This window comes from Schistocerca nitens, chromosome 11, assembly GCF_023898315.1.
Source record: "Schistocerca nitens isolate TAMUIC-IGC-003100 chromosome 11, iqSchNite1.1, whole genome shotgun sequence".
Lineage (NCBI taxonomy): Eukaryota > Metazoa > Arthropoda > Insecta > Orthoptera > Acrididae > Schistocerca > Schistocerca nitens.
Genome location: NC_064624.1, coordinates 202,695,175 through 202,722,614, shown reverse-complemented (window position 1 = coordinate 202,722,614; position 27,440 = coordinate 202,695,175). Strand labels below are relative to the sequence as shown.

The following is a 27,440-nucleotide window of genomic DNA, read 5'->3' as shown; positions in this document are numbered from 1 at the left end:
CCTTTTGGACTGCACGTATAAGATCATGTCAAGAATACTATACAACCACTGTAAAGATCAACTAGAACTGGAACTGGGAGAATATCAAGGAGGATTTAGATCCTGGAGAAGCTGCCCAGAACAGATAATCACCCTGAAGTTAGTTATGGATGTCTACAAAAGAAGGCAAAAACAACTAGTCATAACCTTTGTAGATTTTAAAAAGGCGTATGATTGCATCCATAGATCTTCAATGATGAAAATATTAAGGAATTTTGGACTTCATCCTAAATTAATAAAAATGATACAGTTAACCTTAACAAACACCAAATCCAAAGTAAAATTTAGAGGAGAAATATCTGAACCATTTACGATTAAAACAGGGTTGAGACAGGGAGATTGTTTATCACCATTGCTATTCAATTGTGCTCTTGAATATGTAATGAGAGAATGGTACAAGGAAAATCCTATGAATATTAAAATTGGAACTAAGAAAGATAAAATAAACCTAAATTGCTTGGGATTTGCTGATGACCTAGCATTACTAGCTAATAATATTCAGGAAGCCACAAAACAAATAACAAGCTTACAAAATATAGCACAAAAATTAGGACTCCAAATATCATTTGAAAAGACTGAAATAATGGTAACGGATCCACTTGTAATAGATCACATCACAGTGAATAATAGGGAAATTAAAATAGTGAAACAATTTAAATACCTGGGTGAAATTATAACACATAAATTGGACGAGAAACCTGCATGGCGAGCAAGAACTAATAAAATGATAAAAGCTCAAAAACTAACGTGGTCTACGTACAATAAAAAATGTCTATCAATTAAAACAAAATTAAAACATTACAAGACGGTGGTTCAACCAGAGGTTACATACGGAAGTGAAACTCTTTTTAAAGTCACCCAGAAAAACAGAATTGACAAAATTTTAAAAGTAGAGAGAAGAATTGCTAGAACATGCATAAATAAGAAATATCAAAAAGCTGGGCAATGGCGGATAGTTCCAAATGAAGTGGTATACAGAGAACTGGAGCCCATCACTGATACTATACGAAAGAAAAGGATCTCTTTTTGTGGTCACATTCTGAGGACACCAGAAACCAGATTATCAAGGAAAATTATTGAGAAACTCTGGAAGTTGAAACAACAAGGAGGATGGCTTAAGGAAATAAGAGAGGATATGGAAGAACTGGAAATAACCCTGGATGATTTGCAGAACAAAACGCCAAATTTAAAGAAGTTGAGGGACACAGAAATAAGATTTAAACCAAAAATTGACAAACGACATACAATGAAAAGGGTATTTACAGATGAGGAACGACGAAAAGCATCGGAATGAATGAAGAGATACTGGGCCACTCGGAAGGGGAAAATACCAAAGAAGAGGACCAGAAATGATTGACTGAAGTGGTCCAATGAGGCCGTAAAAGCAGAAGAAGAAGAAGAAGAAGAAGAAGAAGAACAGAGTCTTGTCGTCTACATTAGTAAATAAATTAGCATAATTAATGATGTTTGGGGTGTGATTTGCATATGAAATAAAAAGCAGTCGGCAAATAATTGATCCCTGTGGCACAGAGAAGTTTAAAGCTGGCACAGAGAAGTTTCAAGTTCTTGCTTCAGATCTTATTTTCTCTCTTGTCATTTTTGTGATTTCTGTATATTGTCCCCCTGTTTGTTATGTCTCCTACAGATATCCAGATATCTTTGATATAACTGGCAGCAGAGCTATAGGTCTGTGTGTGTGTGTGTGTGTGTGTGTGTGTGTGTGTGTGTGTGTAGTGCTTTTATTGATGCTGTCTTTAAGCAATTTGGAAAATACCTTCCAGGAATAGTGTATGGGTTAGTTGCATAAGAACTTTCTTTAGCTCCTGCACAGTTTTCCCTTATTATCTTCTTCTGTCTCTGGAAACAGTGGTATAGTTTTTCATGGGGGACAATAAATGTTTTTCATGTGTTATTGTATTTAGTATTTGTTTTTTCTTTTAGTTTTTGGTCATTGAAGAGATTTATAATACTGTTCTGTTTTGCTACATTTTATGCTTATCATAAATTGTATTTTGCTTTGTTCATATAGTGACAATGCTCTGAGTTGCAGATAGGTACAACAAAAAGACTGTCACACATACATTCCATCCTGGATTTTCCACTGTTTGATTTTGCTATGTTCGTGTGACTTTAATGGCATGGTATATACCGGGTGATTCAAAAAGAATACCACAACTCTGAAACTCGAGAACTATACAGAGAAAAAAAGGGGAGCTACGCTCTTTCTGTCTCAATTGAAGGAAGGTCTGAAGTTTTGTTTAGCTGCTCATTTGGTTACTAGTAGCGCAGTTGGCCACGTGACCATTATTTCTATTGTCAGTACAAAGATGGCGACTGCTCAACAAAAAGGATTTTGTGTTATCGAATACGACGGCAGTGAATCGACGACAGTTGTTCATCGTGCATTTCGATCCAAGTATGGCGTTCAGCCTCCTGATAGGTGGTGTATCGTACGTTTGTACAAACAATTCATAAGAAAAGAGGTGTTTGTGCAAAGGGAAAAGTTCCGGAGGGCCTCGCACGAGTGAAGAAAATGTTGGCCGCATTCAGGAAACATTTGTTCGCAGTCTAGGAAAATCGACCCGCCGAGCTAGCAGGGAGCTGCAAATTCCGCGACCGACCATTTGGAGAGTCCTAAGGAAAAGGTTAGTAATGAAACCTTATAGTCTACAATTGGTTCAAGCCCTTCCCGAAGCTGATACGGTGAAAAGAACCCCGTTCTGCGAGTCTGTCACTGAGCAAATGGAAACAGATGACCGATTCATTTCGAAGCTATTGTTTGGCAATGAAGCAACATTTCACGTAACAGGGAAAATCAGTCGGCACAATGTCCGTATGTGGGGCATTGAGAATCCGCCAGAGTTGAGAAGAAGCAAGTCAGTTCATATTCCAGCAGGATGGGGCGCCACCCCTTTGTCACTTATCTGTCCGCGCCTGTTTGAACGAAGGGTACCCACAGCAACTGGATCGGCCGTCAGGCAGATCGTGACGGAACGTTTCATCACTGGCCTCCAAGAAGCCCTGACCTCGGCCTCTGTGATTTTTTTTCAATGGGGGTATGTTAAAGATGTGGTGTTTCGGGCGCCTCTACCAGCTAACATTGAGGAACTAAAAGAAGGAATAACTGCAGCTATCCGAACTCCTATGCCGGAGATGCTACAGAGAGTGTGAAACGAGTTCGGGTATCGGATTGATGTCGCTCGAGTGTCTGAAGGGATCGTACTGAACATTTATGAACTTGTTTTCTCCTGAAAAAAACTTTTTTAAGTGCTCTTCACATTGATTAATTACCCTAGGTTCCATCATGTTTCTTTAATGAAATACAGATTTTCAAAGTTGCGGTATACTTTTTGAATCACCCTGTATTTAAAATAGACCGCCAAACCTAGTGTTTATTTTCAGCACTACTTATATAAGTTTTTGCAGCTAGTTGTTCGTCTGCTTGCAGTACTTTGGCATACACTCTTTTTTATATTTTCTGTAATACTCCTTTAAGTTTCCGTCATTGTTAGTTTTCTATATCATATCTAACATTTCTATCTTGTTCTTACAGACCGAAATACCTTTTGTTATCCAGTTTTTGTTTTTATTGGTGATTTATTTTTTATTTTTTTAATTGTGCAATTTGAGATATGTGTCATTTTTTGATTCAGTGAATTTTTTTTTCCCAGCGTTTCCATCCTTTCTTAATTTTAAGCCTATTAGCTATTCAGTTTTGTTCATTTAATCTGCCCCCCTCCCCATGTCCCCTTTTTTTAAATACAATTGAAGCATATTTTGATTTTGTCATGATCTGGGAAAGCTGTTCTTGTGACTTCACTTTTGTAATGAAAGTCACATAGATTTGTGAATATGTGCTCTATTTTTGTACTGGGGTTCGCTGTTTGAAATGTTGTATCTGATAATTGTGCTAAGAAGTTCCCTACTGCCATCGAAGTCTTGTAATGTCTGTGGGTGTTTGGTATGTACACTGAGGAACTACTTAAATTTATTTTTTGGCCTATTACTTCTGCAACATTTTCAATAATATACTTCTTACAGAAGTCAAGACTGTTTATACAGTTTGTTTATCTTATTATGTGTTAGTGTTGCAGCTTCCCCACCCTTACTATTCCATCTGATTGAGCTAGCCGTTACATTTTAATTTGTTACAGTAAGATTTAAAAAACTAATGAGGAGGTATTGAATAGAATTGGGGACAAGCGGAGTTTGTGGCACAACTTGACTAGAAGAAGGGATCGGTTGGTAGGACATGTTCTGAGGCATCAAGGGATCACCAATTTAGTACTGGAGGGCAGCGTGGAGGGTAAAAATCGTAGAGTGAGACCGAGAGATGAATGCAGTCTTGCGTTTCCATTTAATGGATTGCGCAGTTATAGGTCTGCTTTCTACGAATTACCTGCATCATTTCCTTTCTTTTTAAGACACTATTTTGGTTAATGTTCCTTTGTAGCAACTTAATAATTTAATTTTTGAGTACACTGTATGTGCAAGACTGCCCATTTTGTTTTTGTAAAACAGTGGAGGTATGTCCACGGAAAATTGTAACCGATGAATTTTAGGTTTACTTTTGTACACTTTTGATGTAACAACTTGACACACACAATACCTGTCACTGCTTGCTTCTCACATTCTCTACAGGAATAACTGATTATTTTTTGCCTCTTTTGACCTGAACAAAGTGTCACTTTCCTGTTGTCACCATACTCTAGAATAGAATTTTGTAAGCAATATGTAATCATTTCATTTAATATTCCTACTACCAGTTTTCTGAGAAAGCATCTAGTATTGTTCAGCAGAATGCCTTGTCTCACCCCCTCCCCCCCCCCCCCCCCCCAATGAACAGAACTGTAATTGCCCCAATCAGTTGTTGAATAATTGAAGTCTTCTGCAATGATGGCAGTATGACTGGGGAATTGGGGAATTTTCCAGCTACATGTGGCTTAAGTCTGGTGGTTGTTAGAAGGATCCAGTTATAAGTTTATACCCATCCATGATACTGAGTGTTTGCCAAAGAGTTATGCATGCAGTGGCAATTTCTACCTTACTGGATTTGTGTTTCTCACCTACTGTGACAAATACGCTGCCTCCGCTGTCCTTTCGCTATAAATCAAGATTTTCTCCAGATATCTTGCTTATGTCAATTTCAAGTTTTGGCCATCTTTATGTACTTGATATTATATGAGTTTCACTGCTTTCTAAAGTCACTTCAAACTCTGTGTCTTTGTTGTGAATGTTTTGGCAGTGTGTAACGCTACCGCCCTTTAACGGACGTACGTTAGCTGTATAAAGCCTGTACTGTAATAAGTTCACGGGCTCACCTTACAAACAAGGATTTTAGTACATAATTTGACCGCGTGTACCTAATAGAAGCAAAATCGGACTTGTATTCAGTCAATAACTACAGTGATACATCAAGCAAATGTAAAGTATAATTGCGCGTTCGCGTGGACAAGAAATACACACAGTGGATGCTACCAATGATTAATAATTCGGTCGCCAGCCTACTTAGGCAATGAGTGAGTTTTTCCTTGTACAAGTGGGTGCATGTACAAGCATAGTAACACGTAGTAATGATGCGTTATATGGCAAAGTTTGGAACCAGAAATAGCCACTGAACTAAAGTTTTCTCTTTTTGTACTAATTTAGACGAGCTAAATTCACACAACACCACACAGCAATGATTACTACGAACTGCATTCTGTATATTGATCAGACTGGAATCGGGCATAGATTTCCCTAGAATAAGCAGTTTTGAAAGCACACATACAATGTCCCTATTAAAATTGGAAAACAACACTAATACACTTAGGATTAATATAGAACTTAACTATACAGGTCAAATCTGATCAACACATTTCAAGGTTTGAAAGAATGGACAAGAAAAAAGGGGGGGGGGGGGCCCTGAAACTGTTATGGTCGTTATACTGAAACTGTTAAGTACTAAAAGGCAAATTAACACTCAAAATTATCTATTTATGGATAACTACTCTTTTGTCTTACTTCTGAATAATTTAACTGTCATTAGTTCTGTCTCAAATTAATTAAATAACATCGCTAACTCAATTCAGAAAACTCTCTTCCAAGTTAGTCATGCTATTGTTCTTTACCAACACTTGCAATAACTCACAGAACTTTTGATTTCTTTATAGCATAGACTGATCTACTGATAATTCTTATTAACACTGATTTTTAGACTTTCAGTTCAGGATACTCGGGTTGCACAATACGAGGTAAGGATCCTGTCTAGGTCAGTGATCAGGATAATTCATGGCTAAAGCAATTCTGGTAAAAGTCACGTTATTATTGAACAATTAGAAACAGTTTCGACACTGGTCCACACAGATACACTTCTAAAGATGAAATAAATGTTTGACCTGTGCAAGTCGGTGCGGCGGTTGGCGGGCAGCGAGATAGCGGGCAGCACGGCACACATACAAGCACGGCTAAGGCTCACACTACCTCGGCACTTTCCTTCTTCTTAGCGTCGTAATCTTTCCAACTTTGTGCCTCAGAATATAGCCATGCCAAGTAGTCGCCGGAATCGGTGCATCCGAGGCTCAATGGAATCCACTTTTCCTGGGTAGCCGCCTCGGTACAGTACGTGTTCCTCTGACCACTTCACCACTCCGACTCTTACTGTTGCTCGCCTCCGACTGTCTACTGAGCCCGTTGTGTCGAACCGCGCCCAGTGTGCGTTTTCCCGCGCTCGCCTGCCTCCACCTTTTCCCGCTCCCCTACAGGTAGGGTATTCACCACAGGTTTTCTACTACACATATCCTAATGCATTACCTACGTATGGACCAAGTGTTTAAATTACAATTTCCACATTTTACAATAGTTTTAACATTAAGTACACTTTCTTTTGATTATCACATCATTTGAAATCTAACATAATTAATAATATTCATTTCAAAAGCTACCCACAGTTTCTTTAACATCACGAAAAGAGCAAGAAATTAAATCAACCATTTTTCACACTAATTTAGAGAAATTCATAAAGAAAAAAATTATTATATGTACAGTTGTCGTTACAAGTGGATCACTAAAACTTTAATGGTCTTATCTGGAGGTGCATTCTTTGCGTTGTTCTCTTAATACTTTGGGATTAAGTATAACTGTTATTATCTGGACTGAATGGAGAGTCGCCTTAAAAAAAAAAAGTACCCTTGTGTGCACTCCATATACAGTCAGTTCAGTTACCTGGATAGTATACCCCTAACACTTAACGGGGGACCCTGCTTCTCACAACCTTGTGGCGCACATCCCTCGACTTTGAAGAAGGGGCCCCACAATCAGTTCTGGGGGCCAGTGCTGCATTTTGTGTGTTTTGTTGAAATTCCATGAGCAGAGCTGGTCATATCAATTTTTTCTTCCAGTATTGCCACAGAGTCCACATAGCTATCATTCATTACGATGTGCCCTATAATCTGCAGTTGGTTGCACACTGCTTTTCAGCGAATTTTGGAACAGCCTTTTCACTTTTAATCAGCCCCTCAGATATAAACATTGAGTGCACAAAGTGATACTTATTGTTTCTTATTGCTGTTTCCTTGATAATGCACAGACGGGAAGAAGTAGCAAAACTTCTTGGAACCGTAGCAAAATTCATTGCTTATTTAATATTTTGTTAAAGGAAATACATTGTTTGAAAGCTTAATGTCATTTTCATTCTTTTTTGAGTCTATTGAACACTCAATGCCTCAAAGATATAGAGAGAGGTTACCTTTACCCCATTCACTGTTGTGTTCCATCCAGGACTTTCCAGTATTACATCAGTTAGGAAAATAATCAGTCCTACAAAGTCTGTTTTCCACTGCATAAAAGAAATTGTTGTTCACTTATTTCTCGAAATAATTGTAATAGTTGATCTAATCTTATCTGTGTAGCACACTATTTTAATGTTTTTTCTTGACTTTTGTGACGTTGCTCATGTTTACTGTTCCAGAAACTACTGGATGATAATGGCAGACCACAGCACCTTTGTTCAGGGATAGTGACACATTTACATTACCACGAGCCAGGCAATCTTGTTTTTGCATACCTGTTACGGAGTGGAGTTTTACACAGTATGTGTGTTACTGAAAAAGATGGTAAAATATCAAAAGAAACACAGCTAAATGTTGTACTCCTGATGGCTCACCTCTTCACTCGTAAACGTTTACACCCTGCAATGCTTAATAATAAGTACTGCAATTCTGTGGTGAAACTAAAAGAGTTGCCAGCTGATGTTGTTAAGGTACAGTATTTTTACTCTGAATGAAACACTAGCTTTTTATCTAACCTTATGACTTATACGAGGGGGGGACCCAAAAATAACCGGAATTTCTTTCTAGAAAGCATATACTTTATTGTTTTCAAATACAACCTTACTCTCCTTCGAAGTACTCTACATTAGCATTAATACACTTGTCCAAACATTCATTCCAGTGTTAGAAGCACCTTTTAAATTCGTCCTCTTTGAAACCTGCTAGCACTTTCACGACATTGCGTTTTACGTCTTCCACATCCGCAAAACGCTTCCCTCACAACACTCTTTTCATCCTCGGGAATAGGAAGAAGTCCGAGGGTGCTAAATCCGGCGAATAGGGCGCGTGGGTCGAGGTAGTCGTCTTTGTCGAGGCCAAAAACTGACGAACGCTGAGAGCCGTGTGCGCGGGACCGTTGTCGCGATGCAGGAACCAGACGCCAGATTCCCACAAAGCCAGACGTTTTCGCGCCAAACTTCTGTGAAGCCGTTTCGTAACCACCAAACAGAATTGTTGGTTTACTGTCTGGTTTTCAGGGACAAATTCAGAGTGTACGGTCCCTTTGGTGTCAAAAAACCAGACCAACATCGTTTTCACATTCAATTTCACTTGTCGAGCTTTTTTTGGTCGAGGTGAGCCAGGTGACTTCCATTGTGATGACTGTTGTTTACTTTCTGGATCGTACCCGTAGCACCGTGACCCATCACCTGTAATGATTTTGTCGAAAAAATGTGGATCATCTTTGAACGAATCCTTCATTTCCACACAGGCTCGAACGTGACTATTTCTTTTATCTCCGGTAAGAAGCTTCGGCATGAATTTTGCTGCCACTCTTCGCATCCCCAAATCGATGGTCAAGATGCACCTAATTGAGTTCCAGGACAACCCGGACAAGTTCTCGAGTCGGTCGATCGTCCTGCGTCGATCTTCACTGATGAGATCACGGATTTTGTCGATGTCATCTTCGCTTCGAGCAGTTGAAGGTCGACCGGAATGGAGCTGATCTTCATCCACCATTTCTCCCTTTTTAAGCCGAGAAAACCATTTGTACACTTGCGTTTTACTAAGAGCACGGTCTCTGTAGGCTGACTGAATCATCGCAACAGTTTCTGCTGCGTTCTTGCCGAGCGAGAAACAAAACTTCACTGCCGCACGTTGTTCGTAAGAACTAGCCATTTCCTCGTGTCACCTCTGCACTGTACGCACACTCAAAAGAACTGCCAAAGAAACCACACTTCTCACTGTCGGGTGACGCCGCGTAGCAGAATGACTCAGCAGAGCTCCTACTTCAACCCTCTGGCAGCGCAACCTGCTACTACAAGCACACGATGTGCAGCATTACGATTCTGGTTATTGTTGGGTCCCCACTCGTAAGTTGCAAATGAGATTGCACCGTATTGAAATTTACTCTGTGCTGCTTTTAATATTCAAACAAACTGAAATTGAAGTCGTGACAAATCTTTAAACAGTGTGCTTACTGAAGATTTAGAGAAACTGTAATGAACTGATTGCCAACAAAAATTTCAAACTGGAGAGAAGGAAAGCCTCAATAAATCATTTAGTTTCCAAAATTAAACAGAAGTCATTAAACCAGTAGTATGTCAAAATTTTACATCACTGCAGAAATTGATAATACAGCCTCATCTATAATTTCTGGAGGATAAAGCTCAGTTCCTATTTATTCCTATGTACTGGCACATACCAAATAAAATACTCTATTTTTTCAGAATGAGATTTTCACTCTGCAGCGGAGTGTGTGCTGATATGAAACTTTCCTGACGGATTAAAACTGTGTGCCGGACCGAGACTTGAACTCGGGACCTTTGCCTGTCGCGGGCAAGTGCTCTACCAACTGAGCTACCCGAGCACGACTCACGCCCCGTCCTCACAGCGTTACTTCTGCCAGTACCTCGTCTCCTACCTTCCAAACTTTACAGAAGCTTTCCTGCGCGGGAGAGCTTCTGTAAAGTTTGGAAGGTAGGAGACGAGGTACTGGCAGAAGTAACGCTGTGAGGACGGGGCGTGAGTCGTGCTCGGGTAGCTCAGTTGGTAGAGCACTTGCCCGCGACAGGCAAAGGTCCCGAGTTCGAGTCTCGGCCTGGCACACAGTTTTAATCTGTCAGGATAGTTTCATACTCTATTTTTTTTTCCACCCATGAACCTACAGTTTGTGTAGTGCAGATTATGTATGAAACAGGTAGCTACTGTAATGAAATGAAGCACACCGGCCATTATTGTCAGTGTTTGTATCAAATGCAGCCACTATTATCACCATTAGAAAAAAATGTATATAGGGTGTTAAAAAAAGTGTTGACATTTTTGGGGTCTGATAGTACTCGTAAAAAAAAGAAGAAAAATCCAATAAACGTGGATTCAGAAACGTATTCTTTCTGTTGAACACTTGTTTATAGCAAGCATTGAAAGACTTTTGATGCGCATTTGAGTGTAGTTGTCGCATTGGCGCTCCACCAACATAATTTTTTGATTTATTTCTATATCATAGGATTGTTGGTACATATTACTCTGAGCATTTAGTAGTCTACAATCAGTTGTTTCTTGTAGAGTTACGTGGTATCAAAAGTTACAGAAAAGCGCGAATGGGCCGTAGCAAATTCCGGCAATGGTGTGGTGCACAAAGACAAAGGCCAGAAAAACGCAGTGGCAGTGCTCGCTGAACTACTGTAAAGCTCGGGCACATTTTTTCAGGGTCTATTACTGCAAGCCACTAACCACACGAGTTGAGCCCAGTGCAAGCTCCTCACTAACACGTATGGGACTTTGTTTGGTCTCTACGTTTGTTTTCACGTTCTTTACAGTGCATCCACGGAGTATGTGGCATCCCGCAATCACGGTGAAACTTCATTTGTTTGCAGACACGTATTCATCGTTCTCCCACAGTCACGCGATCGGTCGACGCACGTGTCACCGAAGAGACTGTCCTTCGGGACAGTGTTCGAGTGGAACTACTGTACGAACACCATTACTGCCATCACCAGTTAATAGATATTGCTAGCATTTCATTTGTCAATTGTTCATTTACTCTTTTGCATAGAATAAATATATTTATAGCAAATGCGCACTTTTATCAGCTCTCATCGCCACACCATTACTGTAGCACGTGTCCCCGAACATAATGAGTCGCTGTGGCAGTAAAGCCGATTCACTGCACGATTGACACGTAAGCAGCGAAACTGTGGATTCCCACTTGACTGCACTTCACTGGTGACACCAGCATTATGCGTACGCTAATGTCACAAATTTTCATCGGTGCGAGTGATGCCGAACTGTGGGCAGCCTAGCAGCTAGGTTATCAGTAGCCCGTATTCACGGCGACGGACTTTCATCGGTGTGAGCGGTACAGAAATGTGAGCAGTCTAGCACTCAGGTCCTCGTGTACAAACTGCAATCTGCGTTCAGACACACTGTCGAGATCCGGGTGCCGAAGCGAGATGACGACCTCGGAGAAACTACAAAACGCGACAGTCGAAAGCCGACAGTTGAGGTGTTAGTGTGCAAACAGAGGCCGAAGAGTGAGCTGCACGCACTATCCGCAGTCGTAGACTTTGCCCACCAGGAGCTCTAAGTGTTTTGTTTAGGTAACAACAAGTTACACATATCAACAAGTGTTTTGTTTTTATAAGTACCTGTGCCCTTTCATCATGGCAGACGAAAGAGACAATAAGATTATATATGACGAATGCGCAGATGTCTCGTCTGATGTTCCGGACGACTTGGCCGATTGGGAAGAAGACATTGGATATAAAAAAAAAAAAAAAAAAAAAAAAAAAAAAAAAATAATATGGAAGTGAAGCAGAGTCGTGGGAAGATACTGAAATACGCCCGAGAAGAATTCGGCAAACGCTACGAATGCCAACTGATTCGGCCGTATCAGACGAAGAAGACAGTGCACTGTGGTCACACGTTGATTCACCGAGGACCAATAATAAATTTGAAGGAGGACCACGGACTGCACGATGTTCAAACAACGCCTCGCACATCACAGCTTCGAATTCGGCCTCTGCTACGGTGTCGCCCGGGCGCGAGTTGACGTGGACGGCACGAGGCGAGTGGGCCGTGCACAGTCACGACGAGGTGAACTGTCAGACGTTTGGCGTCCCTCGGCACACCGGGTGGGTAAGCGAGCTCCAGAAATGTGTCCAGTATGTCCGCTTACAGCCCGAGGGCGAGGGTTTTACACTGAAGAAAGGGGCCCGTCACCACTGTCTTCAGACTCGTAGAATCAATCGGCTGGGCATTTGCAATGTCAGCTAGTAAGCTGTAATTGGTCGAGGAACTCTGCACCCACTACCGGTTCCTCGACATCGGCCACACCGAATGTAGTCCCTCACACTGCCGGCCCGTTCTGCTGCAAAGAGAAACCCGAATATCGCACTGTAGTCGAGTGCATCTACGCCCGGCTGCAGCTGGCATTCGGGTGCAGACAGGGGAGCCGACACTCGGTCGCTCTGTCGTCGGAGCAGGCACTATCTCGGGAAAAGTCGTCCAGTGGCGGGTGGCTGACAGAGCAGCCGGTGCCGCATTGGGGGTTGCACGAACTGGAATTCCAGTAGCTGAATCGGCTGCCACTACGGTGCCTCCTCCCCTCTGTCTGCGAGAGCACCGACCGGTTGACCTGCTCGGAGAGTTCCGACACTCGTGGGGACCGATTCCGGACTAGACGGCGGAAACCTGTGTCCGAGACGGTGGCCGCAGAAGACGCGTCGCCACGTAGCGAAAGCTGTCAGTGCCGTGACTTCGTATGCCGCAGTATCGGGCGCCGTTGCCGGCCCGTCGTGCACCCAATTGCCCAAAACCGCGATGGCATCCACTGTGTTTCTGTCCGTGTCGTAACGAGAGCTTTTTTGGTGCCGGTTGGCTGTGGACACAGACTGTGTGCACCGGCAAGTCCAGGACACGTCGGGCCGGCCGAGGCCCCGCAGGTGGTGGAGGAATCGAGGTGGCTTCCTCTCACCACATTTCTCTCGGTGCGGCAACTGGTGCACCCGTCGTCAGATTTACTCCTTCTTTAGTTGCTTATAAGAAGGCTTGTGTCAGTAGGGCAGTGATTGTGTCCCGCACTTCAGCTTTTTTCAACACAGCTCTGACAGTTAAAACAATATTGATTGTTCCAATGGTTACCCACATTCTGTGTTCGCCCAGCACCCTTTGAAACAGAAGCCTTTTCTGCATGTTCCGGGGACCATCTGACTTATAAAACCACTCAGTCCCCTCCTCCCTCTACCCGTGTATGTGTGTGTAGTGGACTCCAGACTGTTTAGCGGAACCCAGAAACCCACCACCTTACGCCACAAGTCAATGCATCTGCAACCTACACGGTCTGGGAACCATCCGAGTCGCACACCCTCCACTCGGCCCTGTACCGAAGGACCACAGTCGGGTCTGCCGATGACAATACAGACGGTGAGGACCACCTTCACAGCTGTGTGAAACCGGAGAAAATCTCTTCCGATCCAAAGTGACAGACACTGTTAGTATCGACACGGGCCACCACCTGTAGTTGGCTGCACCCTGTGGTCTTCGTGGCATCTGGAAGCACCCGTTTCACATCTGGAATTACTCCTCCTGGTATAAACACAGAATGTACATTGGGTCTTTCCCCTCTTTCACAGCCATATCCCAATGATGCCCCATTATGCAGCTGAAGTAATCCCACCCTCTGCGAATGCCCATACTTTACAGACTGGGAGGATCGCTTCGGAACAGGGCTAGCGACTTCATCCGGCTCACGGATTCGTCAGCCACAGAGCGCGTCCGAAACCTGTTTGTCAGGTGAACTGGCAGGTCCCTCCTATCGGCTCCTCGGAATGTCTTTTGCTGCCGGCCACATCTCGGAACGAACCTCCCTCTCGACCAGAGGTGAGGGATCGACCTCATTGCAGGCAGCATCCAGGGCGGCCGCAGTAGTGGGGCAACCGGGCGACACACGGGTCACGCCGGACGTCCCTCGGATCCCCCCGTCCTGCCCTCCGCGGTGATGCCAATTGGCAACAGCCTCGAGCTGCCTGACTGGGCCGATACTGCCTGAAGCTGTGAGTGAAGGGTCACCAACTTGGCTCTCATCTGAACACAGCAGTCACAGTTCCTAACCGTACTACAGATGGCCTGATGACTGCACAGGCACGCACAAAATGTAGTAGTTGGCGCTAAAGAATACTGACAAAATGTAAAGGAAGTCACTTTTTATGAGAAGCTGTGTCAGCTGACAGTACTCAAATGTGCTGTTAGGAGAGTCAATAAAGCTGCGGAACTGTGACCGATTAATAAACACACACAAAATGTAAGAGTCGAAGCTTAAGAACACTGGCAAAATTTAAGGTGAGTTGCTTCTTACGAGAGGTCGTATCAACTCACAGTACTCATAAATATAATCTTCTAATGAAATTCAGAAGGATGTAGGTTGCAGAAGGTACTGGGAGATGAAGAAACTTGCACAGGATAGGGTAGCATGGGGAGCTGCATCAAACCAGTCTCAGGACTGAAGACCACTACAACAACAACTAATGAAATGAAATGAAATGAGCGTACGGCATTGTTGGCCGGGAGGCACCATCCGTATTGCAAGTCCTCTTTAGTTCACGCCTCTTCGGCAACTTGCGGGTCGTTGATGATGAAGGACACACAACACCAAGTCCCCTGCCGGGAATCGAACCCGGGCCCCCTGCGTGATAGGCGGGAATGGGACCGCTACGCTACAGAGGGGGACTGTTAATCTTCAGATGGTTTGAAACTTGCTGGTTGATTAAAACTGTGAGCTGGGCCCGGACTCAAACCTAGGATCTTTGCCTTTCAAGGGCAAGTGCTCCACTGACTGAGCTACCCAAGCGTGACTCGTGACACTCCACAACAGCTCTACTTGTGCCACTACTTCATCTCCTACCTCTCAAACTTCACAGAAATTCTCCCACATAACTTGTGGGACCGGCACTCCAGGAATAAAGGATGCTACAGAGACGAGGATTAGCGACAGCCTGGGGCATTGTTTCCAGAACGAGTTTTTCACTCTGCAGCAAAGTGTGAGTCGATGTCAAACTTCCTGGCAAATTAAAACTACGTACCAGACTGGTACTCGAAAGGCAGAGTGCCCAGGTTTGAGTCCCAGTTTGACACACAGTTTTAATCTGTCAGGAAGATTTACATCAGCAAACACTCTGCTGTAGAGTGAAATATTCATTCTGAATCAGATGGTTTGTAATCTATTGTTAAATGAAATGAGCACCAGGATCGCAAAACTTGTGCCAGGTTATTGAAATGCTTTGCTAAAAAGTGCACCAGTTACACCGAATTTCGTAATTGTTATTATGTTCAGGGGCAGAAGCATATTAATGGCTACAATGTCAGAAACTGCAGTTTACTTGTGAAACTGGCTGTTTCGTCAATGATGACAGTAACTCTATGTTCATAATGTATCAGTTGTGGCATTTGAAAGAGAGAGCTGTTTACATCTCACCAAATCAAGACAAGGAAGGAATTTGATATACTGAAAAGGCTACAGAAACTTAAAATCACATACATTTGCTCGGTGCTGCCGTCCTGTTCTGAGAGGAACAAGCTTGCAATTGTAAAAATTGTTCTACTGCATTATGTTTCTGGCTTCACAGTTTCTGGTATTTGTTTGTAATAATACTTCATATCTGTCATCAGATACATAATTGATCTACTTTGTTTCCTATACTATCTATAGTATGTTAGAAATTATCTTCTATGTGTGACAATGTATTTTCAGGTTATCGAGCAGTATAACTCTGAAGTTAAATTCTTATTTGACCACTACTTTCGCTGTGTCGCTGAAGAATGCTCGAGGACTATGGGAGAGGACCGAGTTCTCCCAATTTCGCAGTTGAGTATTGAACCAGAAACTTCATGCATGGAAGATACAAGAGGTAATATTATTATTATTATTATTATTATTATTTTCGATTATTCCCATGTAAGAGAGCGTTTGAACTTGAATTCCTTTATGATGATTGTTTATGTTTTTTCTGAGCCCAAATTTTCTTCATGTGTTCACTGTGTTGTTTCTTTCGCTCCGCTGTCCATTTGCATCCTGGTCTCTTCTGTGTTGTGGTGTCAAATTTATGTTTTTTGATGATGTTCCTGAATTCAGTTCTATTTTCTGTATCGTTTACTGTTACTTGTGCTTGTCTGAGGTCCTCTTCAACTTCTTTTATCCATTTTGTTTTTCCCCTGCCTGAGTTGATGACTTTAAGAATTCGCTTTGAAATTCTGTTTTCATTCATCCTGAGGATATGTCCGTAGAACTGCATTCTTCTTTTCCTTATTGTATCCGTAATCTTGTCTGTGTATTTATATAATTCTGATGTTGGTCTCTTCTTCCAGATTCCTTGCTCTTGTACCGGGCCAAAAATTTTCCTGAGAATTTTCCTTTCTTGTTTCTCTATTTCTTTGATTTTAGTTTTCCCACCTATTTGTGTTGCTTCAGATGCATACAGTGCCTCTGGAAGTACGACAGTGTTGTAGTGCCTCAATTTTGCGTTAATGGATATGGAATTTTTGTTATAATAGTTCCACGTGAGTTTATATGCTTTCTGTAGTTTCTTTATTCTTTCCTCATTGGCCTTTAGGTTGATCCCTGATGGCTGGATGATTTCTCCCAGGTACTTAAAATGTGGTACTTGTACGATTTTCCCATGGGTTGTCGCAATAGGCAATTTGTCTTGTGGCACTCTTTCTATGTACTGGGTTTTCTCATATGGGATTTGCAGGCCAGTTCTTTGTGCGATTTCGTGTAACTTCTCTATGGCGTTAGTGGCTTCTTTTCTATTATTTGTGAGGATTGCAAGGTCATCTGCAAAAGCTAAACACTTCACATTGAATCTATTATTATCTTTTCTAATGCCAATTTGGATTCCTTTGACTTCTTTTTCCCATGTCCTGATGATTTTTTCAAGAATGATATTAAAGAGTAATGGTGAAAGTCCGTCACCCTGTCGCACTCCAGTTTGGATTTCAAACGGTTCCGAGATATCCCCCATAAATTTAACCTTGGAGACTGTGTCAGTTAATGTTTCCTGAATGATTGCTCTCATCTTTCTGTCAATGCTGAATTCTTCCAGCGTCTTGCAGAGCGCTACTCTGTCTATTTAGTCGTAGGCCTTTTTAAAATCTACAAAAGTGACCACTGCGTTTCGGGTGTTTCTCATCTGGAGAATCATTTTCAGATTCCAGATCTCCTCTATGCATGATCGTCCCTTGAGAAAACCAGCCTGGTATTCTCCTATTTGTGGGTCAGCTTGTTCTTCTAATCTATTCATGAGAACTTTTGATAGGATTTTATATGTGACCGGTACGAGTGAGATACCCCTGTAATTACTTGGTTCAGTTTTGTCCCCTTTTTTGTGGAGTCAATGGATGAGTCGCATTTCCATTCAGAAGGGATCTGTTCTGTTTCCCAAATGTTTAATATGATTTTGTGAATTTTTCCTGTTAATCTTTCATCATTTAGTTTCCATAGTTCTGCAATAATTCCATCTTCTCCTGGGGCTCTATTGTTTTTCAGTGTCTTGATAATTTCTACTATTTCGTTGATGGTCGGCGGTTTAGCGTCAGGATTTGGTGTAGACGTCTCGTAGTGAATGTCCTCTGTAGGTCTTTCGCAGTTGAGAAGTTTGTTGAAATAGTCTGTGAGGATTTGGCAGTTATTCTTCGCGTTAGTTTCTAGTGAACCATCTGGTTTCTTGAAGCATAGATTGGGTGGCTGGTATCCTGCAATATGTTCTTTAAACGTCTTATAAAAATTCCTGGTGTTGTTGTTCTTAAAGTGTTGTTCTATCTCATCTAGTCGCCGTTTGTCATAATTTCTTTTTTCCCCTCCGAATAGTTTTCGATGTTTGTTTTCGGATTACTAGAAATTGTTGCCATTTTTCTGATGTTTTGTGACTATTGAAGTTTTTCCAGGCATTGGTCCTTTCTTCTATTGCTTGGTCACATATTATATTCCACCACCTGTGTTTTCTCCTTCTCGGGGGTTGACCCAATTTCATTGTGGATTTGAGGACGTCCACAAGTTCTGTCCAGTTTGTGGTGTTTGTCCGACTAATTTCCTGTAAGATGTTTTCCTTGTTGAGTTTTATGTATTCGGGGTCTGGTCTCAACACTTTGTTTAGTTTTGGCTTTTTTCTATTGGGTTGTAATCTGGTCTTTATCTGTAGAAGATGGTGGTCTGAGTCAAAAAATCCTCTTCTCGTTTTCACATTCAGAATTTCTGCTGTGTTACTCTTGGAGATGGCCACATGGTCTATCTGGAATTCACCCGTGTTGGGCGACTTCCAAGTATACAGTTTCTTGTTGGGTTTTTTGAGTTGTGTTGACATAATTACGAGGCCAATATTTTCGCAAAAGCTTATCAATCTTTCCCCATTCTTGTTAGTTCTCTTATGAGCTGTATGGATTCCGGTGATTTTCCTGTATTTTTTCTCTTTACCTAATTGTGCGTTAAAGTCGCCTAACAAGATTATTACATGGTGTTTGGCAATTTTGTTTGTCGTCTCTTCAAGGTCATTCCAGAAGTCATCCACTTTCTGGCAGTTCTTCTTGTTATAGTTATTTGTGGGTGCGTGTGCATTGATCAAGGTATATGCTTTGTTGGCCGATTTGACGGAGAGCGTTGATATACGTTCTGAGGCAGACTGGAAGTCAATGACAGATTCACTGATAGATTTGTGGACTGCAAATGCTGTGCCAAACTGTTTGAGTCCTTTCTCATTAGTTTTAACTGCTGGTTTTCCTTTGTAGATCCTGTAGTTGTCTGTATCAAAATGGTTTTCGTCCGTAAATCGTGTTTCCTGGATTGCTAGGATTTTGATCTGGAATTTTTGCAGCACGTCTGTAAGTTGTTTGATCTTGCCCAGTTTGAAAAGAGTATTAGTATTAAGTGTACCGATGAAGTGTCTTTGTTTTGTGCGTAATAATTTGGACGTCGTCTGGTTCTCAACCTTAGGCGCAACATGATGCTCCTGGTCCCCCGGAATCCGATGACCAGGTAAAGCCAGCCTTGCGACTGGTGCCCGGGGTAGTGGATTCATTCCTTGTGTTATCATCATGTTTGGTTTTCAAGTTGAAAACTAACTTGGTGGTGGTTCTTCTGAGGAAAGATCACGAGGAATACGACTTGATTGTTGAGATCGAGAAGGTTGCTGCAGCCGCACCATCTAGGCGAACAGACACTGACCCCTAACCGCTGGATACCAGGCAGACGTTAGTGGATTTCGGTTGATAGTTTTGGTCCACTCCGGGTATTTTATTTCCCCGGTACCATCCATATCTGGAGAGCATTCCCCTATCCGCCACCTGGGGAGGCGCCCGATGGGAGACTATAAACTCCACACGGGAATATATTATTATTATTATTATTATTTCTTTACTTTCTCAGACGTTAAGTCTGGTTAAGAATGGAAAGTGACGCGGAACTTGATCAAGCGTCACTTCCTATTAACTGTACGGTATGTGTTATATTGCATTTAGGAACTTTCGGGTAATTGAACATGTATCAATAATTACGGATTTCTGTAGTTGTATATATATGTTTGGATGTAGCTGTATTGCATTGATGTACTGGTGGATATTGTGTGGTATGACTCCTGTAGTTGATAGTATAATCAGTATAATGTAAACTTTATCCTGATGCCACATGTCCTTGACTTCCTCAGCCAGTTGGATGTATTTTTCAATTTTTTCTCCTGTTTTCTTCTGTGTATTTGTTGTATTGGGTATGGATATTTCGATTAGTTGTGTTAATTTCTTCTTTTTATTTCTGAGTATGATGTCAGGTTTGTTATGTGGTGTTGTTTTATCTGTTATAATGGTTCTGTTCCAGTATAATTTGTATTCATCATTCTCCAGTACATTTTGTGGTGCATACTTGTAAGTGGGAACGTGTTGTTTTATTAGTTTATGTTGTATGGCAAGTTGTTGATGTATTATTTTTGCTACATTGTCATGTCTTCTGGGGTATTCTGTATTTGCTAGTATTGTACATCCGCTTGTGATGTGATCTACTCTTCTATTTGTTGTTTACAAAGTCTGCATTTATCTGTTGTGGTATTGGGATCTTTAATAATATGCTTGCTGTAATATCTGGTGTTTATTGTTTGATCCTGTATTGCAATCATGAATCCTTCTGTCTCACTGTATATATTTCCTTTTCTTAGCCATGTGTTGGATGCGTCTTGATCAATGTGTGGCTGTGTTAGATGATACGGGTGCTTGCCACGTAGTGTTTTCTTTTTCCAATTTTCTTTCTTCGTATCTGTTGATGTTATGTGATCTAAAGGGTTGTAGAAGTGGTTATGACATTGCAGTGGTGTAGCCGATGTATTTATATGAGTGATTGCCTTGTGTATTTTGCTAGTTTCTGCTCGTTCTAGAAAGAATTTTCTTAAATTGTCTACCTGTCCATAATGTAGGTTTTTTATGTCGATAAATCCCCTTCCTCCTTCCTTTCTGCTTAATGTGAATCTTTCTGTTGCTGAATGCATGTGATGTATTCTATATTTGTGGCATTGTGATCGTGTAAGTGTATTGAGTGCTTCTAGGTTTGTGTTACTCCATTTCACTACTCCAAATGAGTAGGTCAATATTGGTATAGCATAAGTATTTATAGCTTTTGTCTTGTTCCTTGCTGTCAATTCTGATTTCAGTACTTTTGTTAGTCTTTGTCTATATTTTTCTTTTAGTTCTTCTTTAATATTTGTATTATCTATTCCTATTTATAGGCATCTGTTTTTTCCATCGCTTCTATGCAGTCGCTGTGGTTATCCAATATGTAATCTTCCTGTTTAGTGTGTTTTCGCCTGACTATGCTATTTTTCTTACATTTGTCTGTTACAAAAGCCATATTTATATCATTGCTGAATACTTCTGTTATCTTCAGTAATTGGTTGAGTTGTTGATTTGTTGCTGCCAGTAGTTTTAGATCATCCATGTATAGAATGTGTGATTTTGTGTGGGTATGTTCCAGTAATATTGTATCCATAATTTGTATTATTTAGCATGTTGGATAGTGGGTTCAGAGCAAGGCAGAACCAGAAAGGACTCAATGAGTCTCCTTGGTATATTCCACGCTTAATCTGTATTGGCTGTGATGTGATATTATTTGAATTTGTTTGGATATTAAGTGTGGTTTTCCAATTTTTCATTACTATGTTTAGGAACTGTATCAATTTAGGATCTAGTTCGTATATTTCCAATATTTGTAGTAACCATGAGTGGGGTACACTATCAAAAGCTTTTTGGTAATCAATGTATGCGTAGTGTATCGACCTTTGTTTAGTTTTAGCTTGATATGTCACCTCTGCATCTATTATCAGTTGCTCTTTACATCCTCGTGCTCCTTTGCAACAGCCTTCTTGTTCTTCATTTATAATTTTGTTCTGTGTTGTATGTGTCATTAATTTCTGTTTAATGACAGAAGTTAATATTTTGTATATTGTTGGTAGGCATGTTATGGGGTGATATTTAGCTGGGTCTGGTGTGTCTGTTTGATCTTTAGGTTTCAGATAAGTTATTCCATGTGTAAGTGTATCAGGGAATGTGTATGGGTCTGCAATGTAACTGTTAAATAATTTAGTTAGATGTGAATGTGTTGAGGTGAACTTCTTTAACCAGAAATTTGCTATTTTATCATTTCCAGGGGCTTTCCAATTGTGAGTAGAATTAATAGCTTGGGTGACTTCATGTTGCAAAATTATCACTTCAGGCATTTGTGGTATCATCTTGTACGTATCTGTTTCTGCTTGTATCCACCGTGCATGCCTGTTATGTTGTACCGGGTTTGACCATATGCTGCTCCAGAAGTGTTCCATGTCTCTTATGTTTGGTGGATTGTTTATTTTAGTGTGTGTGTTATCTATTGTCTGGTAAATTATTATTATTATTATTATTATTTACATTTTATGGCCTTAATTGGACCACTCTTGCCAACTTTATACATAGAATTTTCCAGTTTTCTGTCAGCCCAGTACTTCTTCGTTCTCTCAGATCTTATCCTTCTTTCTTCGTCAGAAATCACCCTTCCTACTGTCTGTTTGTTGATTCTCGTTTGCAGTGTAGTTTGTTTGTGAGTTTCCTGGTTTTGTCAGTTTTGTTTCTTAGGTCTTCCAATGTAATGTGTAGCTCATCCATATCTTCCTTGATTTCTGTAATCCACTTAATGTTGTACTTACTTTTCCACAATTTTTCTATTATAATCCTGATGATCCTGTTCTCTGGTGTTCTGATTAGAAGTCCAAAAAATGAAATGTCTTCCTGATTGTACTCATTACTGATTCTATTTCCTTGTAGGCTGTTTCATTTGTAGCTATTCTCCGGTATCCATGTTTATGGTACAATTTGTTGATGCACGTTCTGATGATTCTTCGCTCTATTTTGAGTATTTTTTTCCTATTTATGCAGTGTTAGTTATTTTGAAGATGGTTTAACTTGCATATGTTATTTCTGGTTGAGTGAGTGTTTTGTAGTGTTTTAATTTTGTTGCTATTGACAGGCTCTTTTTGTTGCTTTTGTTGTTGGTGTTCTTGGTGATATATTGTGCTCTAGTCAGTTTGTTTATTCTGTTATGCCATGCTGGCTTTTCATTGAGGTTATATGTTATGATGTCTCCTAGATATTTAAATTTATCTACAATTTTGATTTCTTGGTTTCCTATGGCAATTTTGACAAACATACACACAAAATTCAAGCTTTCGCAACAAACTGTTGCCTCATCAGGAAAGAGGGAAGGAGAGGGAAAGACGAAAGGATGTGGGTTTTAAGGGAGAGGGTAAGGAGTCATTTCAATCCTGGGAGCGGATTGTGTTTGTTTGTGTGTCTATTGACATACCAACGCTATCGTTTGGTATGTTACATCATCTTTGTTTTTAGATATATTTTTCGCACGTGGAATGTTTCATATCCTTTGAGGAAGCAGAATATTACTGAGCTGTAGTGGTTTCAGGATGGCTGATGGGTACCCCGCTATAGGTCGTGATGAAATTGCTAGGGATTGACAGTGTAGCAGGTATGTGGAGCCAGGCAGCCGACCGACAATAAATCACAGAAACCACACAGTAGGTCATTTATTCAGCGCATGAGGGACAGCAGCTGTAATATTGTCTTGTTGTGGGCAACCCCAAGAGTCACAAGCTCGCCCTGGGATGTGCAGAGCTCGGTACGTGGCGTCCAAAGACTTGTCGCTCTACCAATCAGGTGGCAGTAGTGCGGAATCGCACCACCGGTGCAGTGGCGAGCGAAGGGCAGTGTCGGCCTCCGAGCAGTGACAGTGGGCCCGATAGGGAGCAGTCGTGCCAGGTCGCGCAGCCGAGTGCAGGTGAGCCCCCGAGCACTGAGGAAAACTGGAGACCCGAGTGCGGGATACGTCGACAGTGGCCCACAGAGGCGAGACCGCAGTAGTAGTGTGTGGCTGCAGAGGGCGAGTAGTGGCTCGGCAGCTGGTCAGATCCGGGTGCGAACTCTGGACCCCACATAGGCTCATTGAAGTTGGCAACCGGCAGACGGCACCTCCGCTGAGAGGCACCATTTCAGCTCATCTACATCTACATACACACTCCGCAATCCACCATACGGTGTGTGGCGGAGGGCACCTCGTACCACAACTAGCATCTTCTCTCCCTGTTCCACTCCCAAACAGAATGAGGGAAAAAGACTGCCTATATGCCTCTGTTCGAGCTCTAATCTCTCTTATCTTACCTTTGTGGTTTTTCCGCAAAATGTAAGTTGGCGGCAGTAAAATTGTACTGCAGTCAGCCTCAAATGCTGGTTCTCTAAATTTCCTCAGCAGCGATTCACGAAAAGAACACCTCCTTACCTCCAGAGACTCCCAGCCGAGTTCCTGAAGCATTTCCGTAACACTCGCGTGATGATCGAACCTACCAGTAACAAATCTAGCAGCCCGCCTCTGAATTGCTTCTATGTCCTCCCTCAATCCAATCAGATAGGGATCCCAAACGCTCAAGCAGTACTCGAGAATAGGTCGTATTAGTGTTTTATAAGCGGTCTCCTTTACACATGAACCACATCTTCCCAAAATTCTACCAATGAACCGAAGACGACTATCCGCTTTCCCCACAACTGCCATTACTTCGTATCGCTCTGCAATGTTACGCCTAAATATTTAATCGACTTGACTCTGTCGAGCGCTACACTACTAATGGAGTTTCCAAACATTACAGCATTCTTTTTCCTATTCGTCTGCTTTAATTTACATTTATCTATATTTAGAGTTAGCTGCCATTCTTTACAGCAATCACAAATTCTGTCCAAGTCATCTCGTATCCTCCTACAGTCACTCAACGACAACACCTTCCCGGACACCACAGCATCATCAGGAAACAGCCGCACATTGCTATCCACCCTATCCAAAAGGTCATTTATGTAGACAGAAAACAACAGCGGACCTACCACACTTCCCTGGGGCACTCCAGATTATACCCTCACCTCCGACGAACACTCACCCTCGAGGACAATGTACTGGGTTCTATTACTTAAGAAGTCTTTGAGCCACTCACATATTTGGGAACCAATCCCATATGCTCGTACCTTAGTTAGGGTTAGGAGTCTGCAGTGGGGCATCGAGTCAAACGCGGCAGCATTTGGACTTTGATGCATCCTGTATAGTCCCACAACTAGTGGGGTGGTGTCCAGTAACAGCAGGCTGGCTATCCCACATGAGATCGATGACTGCCACGGAGTACCTCTTTGGGCTGGCTGTTGAAGATGACACACACCTCGTAACTGAAATGGGCAGTATTTGTGGTTGCTTGCTCCACCCCTGTTTTAACAGGACACCATTCTTCATCCCCTAAGTCACGGTAGAGGCACAGTGCCAGATGCGGGCTCGTGGTAGTCCGATATGTGTACGGTCTGGCTCTCGTACTTTGCCGTGTCGGCAGTATGGCACCCCCGGCACCCGCATCGAGGCTGGACGTGTGCTGACTCGTCCTCCAATAACCCCGGGTGGTGATTCTTGCTGTTACAGCACAGCTTATCTGGAGCCTCACGCAGAAGAATTGCATCGGCCCACGGTGATGCCGAGTTATAAAGCAATGGCCTAATACACCTCTTCTCTTTTGAAGATCATGTCCACCAGATTGCAGATTAGTACCATTTCCGAAAATTACTTGACAGTACATCTTACATTTTTATGATTATATACCGGGTGATCAAAAAGTCAGTATAAATTTGAAAACTGAATAAATCACGGAATAATGTAGATAGAGAGGTACAAATTGACACACATGCTTGGAATGACATGGGGCTTTATTAGGAATAAAAAATTAAAAAAAAATAAATAAATTACAAAAGTTCAAAAAATCCCCGACAGATGGCGCTTCATCTGATCATAATAGCAATAATTAGCATGACAAAGTAAGACAAAGCAAAGATGATGTTCTTTACAGGAAATGCTCAATATGTCCACCATCATTCCTCAACAATAGCTGTAGTCGAGGAATAATGTTGTGAACAGCACTGTAAAGCATGACCGGAGTTATGGTGAGGCATTGGCGTCGGATGTTGTCTTTCAGCATCCCTAGAGATGTCAGTCGATCACGATACACTTGCGACTTCAGGTAACCCCAAAGCCAATAATCGCACGGACTGAGGTCTGGGGACCTGGGAGGCCAAGCGTGACGAAAGTGGCGGCTGAGCACACGATCGTCACCAAACGACGCGCACAAGAGATCTTTCACCTATCTAGCAATATGGGGTGCAGCGCCATCCTGCATAAACATCGTACTTTCCAGCAGGTGTTTTTTTTTTTAATAAAACCCCATGTCATTCCAAGCATGTGCGTCAAGTTTTACCTCTCTATCTACATTATTCCGTGGTTTATTAAGTTTTCAAATTTATACTGACTTTTTGGTCACCCGGTACATTCCATTCACTTTGAGTTAGTGTCCAGCGGCTGATATACTTTATCACCAACAACTTGATAAGGTTACCACTTGGTTGTACGTGGAGTTCAGATAGGCAGGCAGTTTTCTGCCTTAAGCTTCATAGCCAAAATCAAGATTATGCCTGACACTGTGAAGCTTATTGGCGTGATCTTGTGGTGTTGTCTGTTATAGTGTTGCCACACATGCTGAAGCATTTGTTTCACACTGACTCGTCATTTTTGTGTTGTTACTGGCCGGTCCAGGGACTTGATGTGGTCAGGTTCAAAGGTATTGTTTAGATGGGTCACGGTTTGTGCAGGTACTATATCTTCTTCCAGCCTTCATTCTCCATTCCTTTCTTCCCATGCACTGTAAATTAATTTAAGAATCCCGAAGTGGCTGGTTAGGATTCTATCTTCCTGCCTGGAGAAGAGTACCCATCCCTCCAGGTGTCACTTTTGCAACACAGTTACCCCTTAGTTGCTGTAGAGCTGCAAACTGCCTAAACTATGATGCACCCCGTGCCCACCCTCGCTGATGATGATACCTGGGGAAGGAATTTGTAATCACTCTTCCTTCTCTCATCCGAGACCATCATGTATGACTGAAACCTATAAATATGCTATAAAATACACTCTACTTCTATCGGCCAACATTCATTGTTGCTGTGCCACTTCCATAAATACTTGTTGATAAAAATTCACTTGATGACTTCCTAAGAGACTTCTGAGCTAATTATGTAAGTGTAGACCAGATATGGCTCAAATTCAAAGATACGGTATCGACAGCAATAGATAGATTCGTACCACATAAGTTAATAAGAGATGGGACTGATCCACCGTGGTACGCAAAACACATCAGAACACTGTTGCAGAAGCAATGAAAAAGTGTGCCAAATTTGGAAGAATGCAAAATCCTCAAGACTGGCTAAGTTTCACGGAAGTTTGAAATTTAGTACGAACGTCAATGCGAGATACTTTTAATAGTTTCCACAATGAAACATTGGCTCAAAATATGGTAGAAAACCCGAAGAGATTCTAGTCATATGTAAAGTACAACAGTGGCATAAAACGTCAATTCCGTCACTGCGCAATAGCGATGGAAATGTTACCGATGACGGTGCCACTAAAGCGGAGTTACTAAATACAGTTTTCTGTAGTTCCTTCCCGAATGAAGACGAAGTAAATATTCCAGAATTCGAAACCAGAAGAGCTGTTAGCATGAGTAACATAAAAGTAGATAT

General features: G+C 41.8%; 1 protein-coding gene across 2 annotated transcripts in view; it reads left to right on the top strand.

Moving 5' to 3' along the window:
- LOC126212994 (probable ATP-dependent RNA helicase DDX60) overlaps positions 1-27,440 on the top strand; it is a 115,116-nt gene that overhangs the window by 72,359 nt on the left and 15,317 nt on the right. For both annotated transcript variants that reach the window (XM_049940535.1, XM_049940536.1), the window contains exons 6-7: positions 7,988-8,278; positions 16,033-16,189. In XM_049940535.1, coding sequence (XP_049796492.1) covers positions 7,988-8,278; positions 16,033-16,189 — 448 coding nt within the window. The remainder of the gene's footprint in view (positions 1-7,987; positions 8,279-16,032; positions 16,190-27,440) is intronic.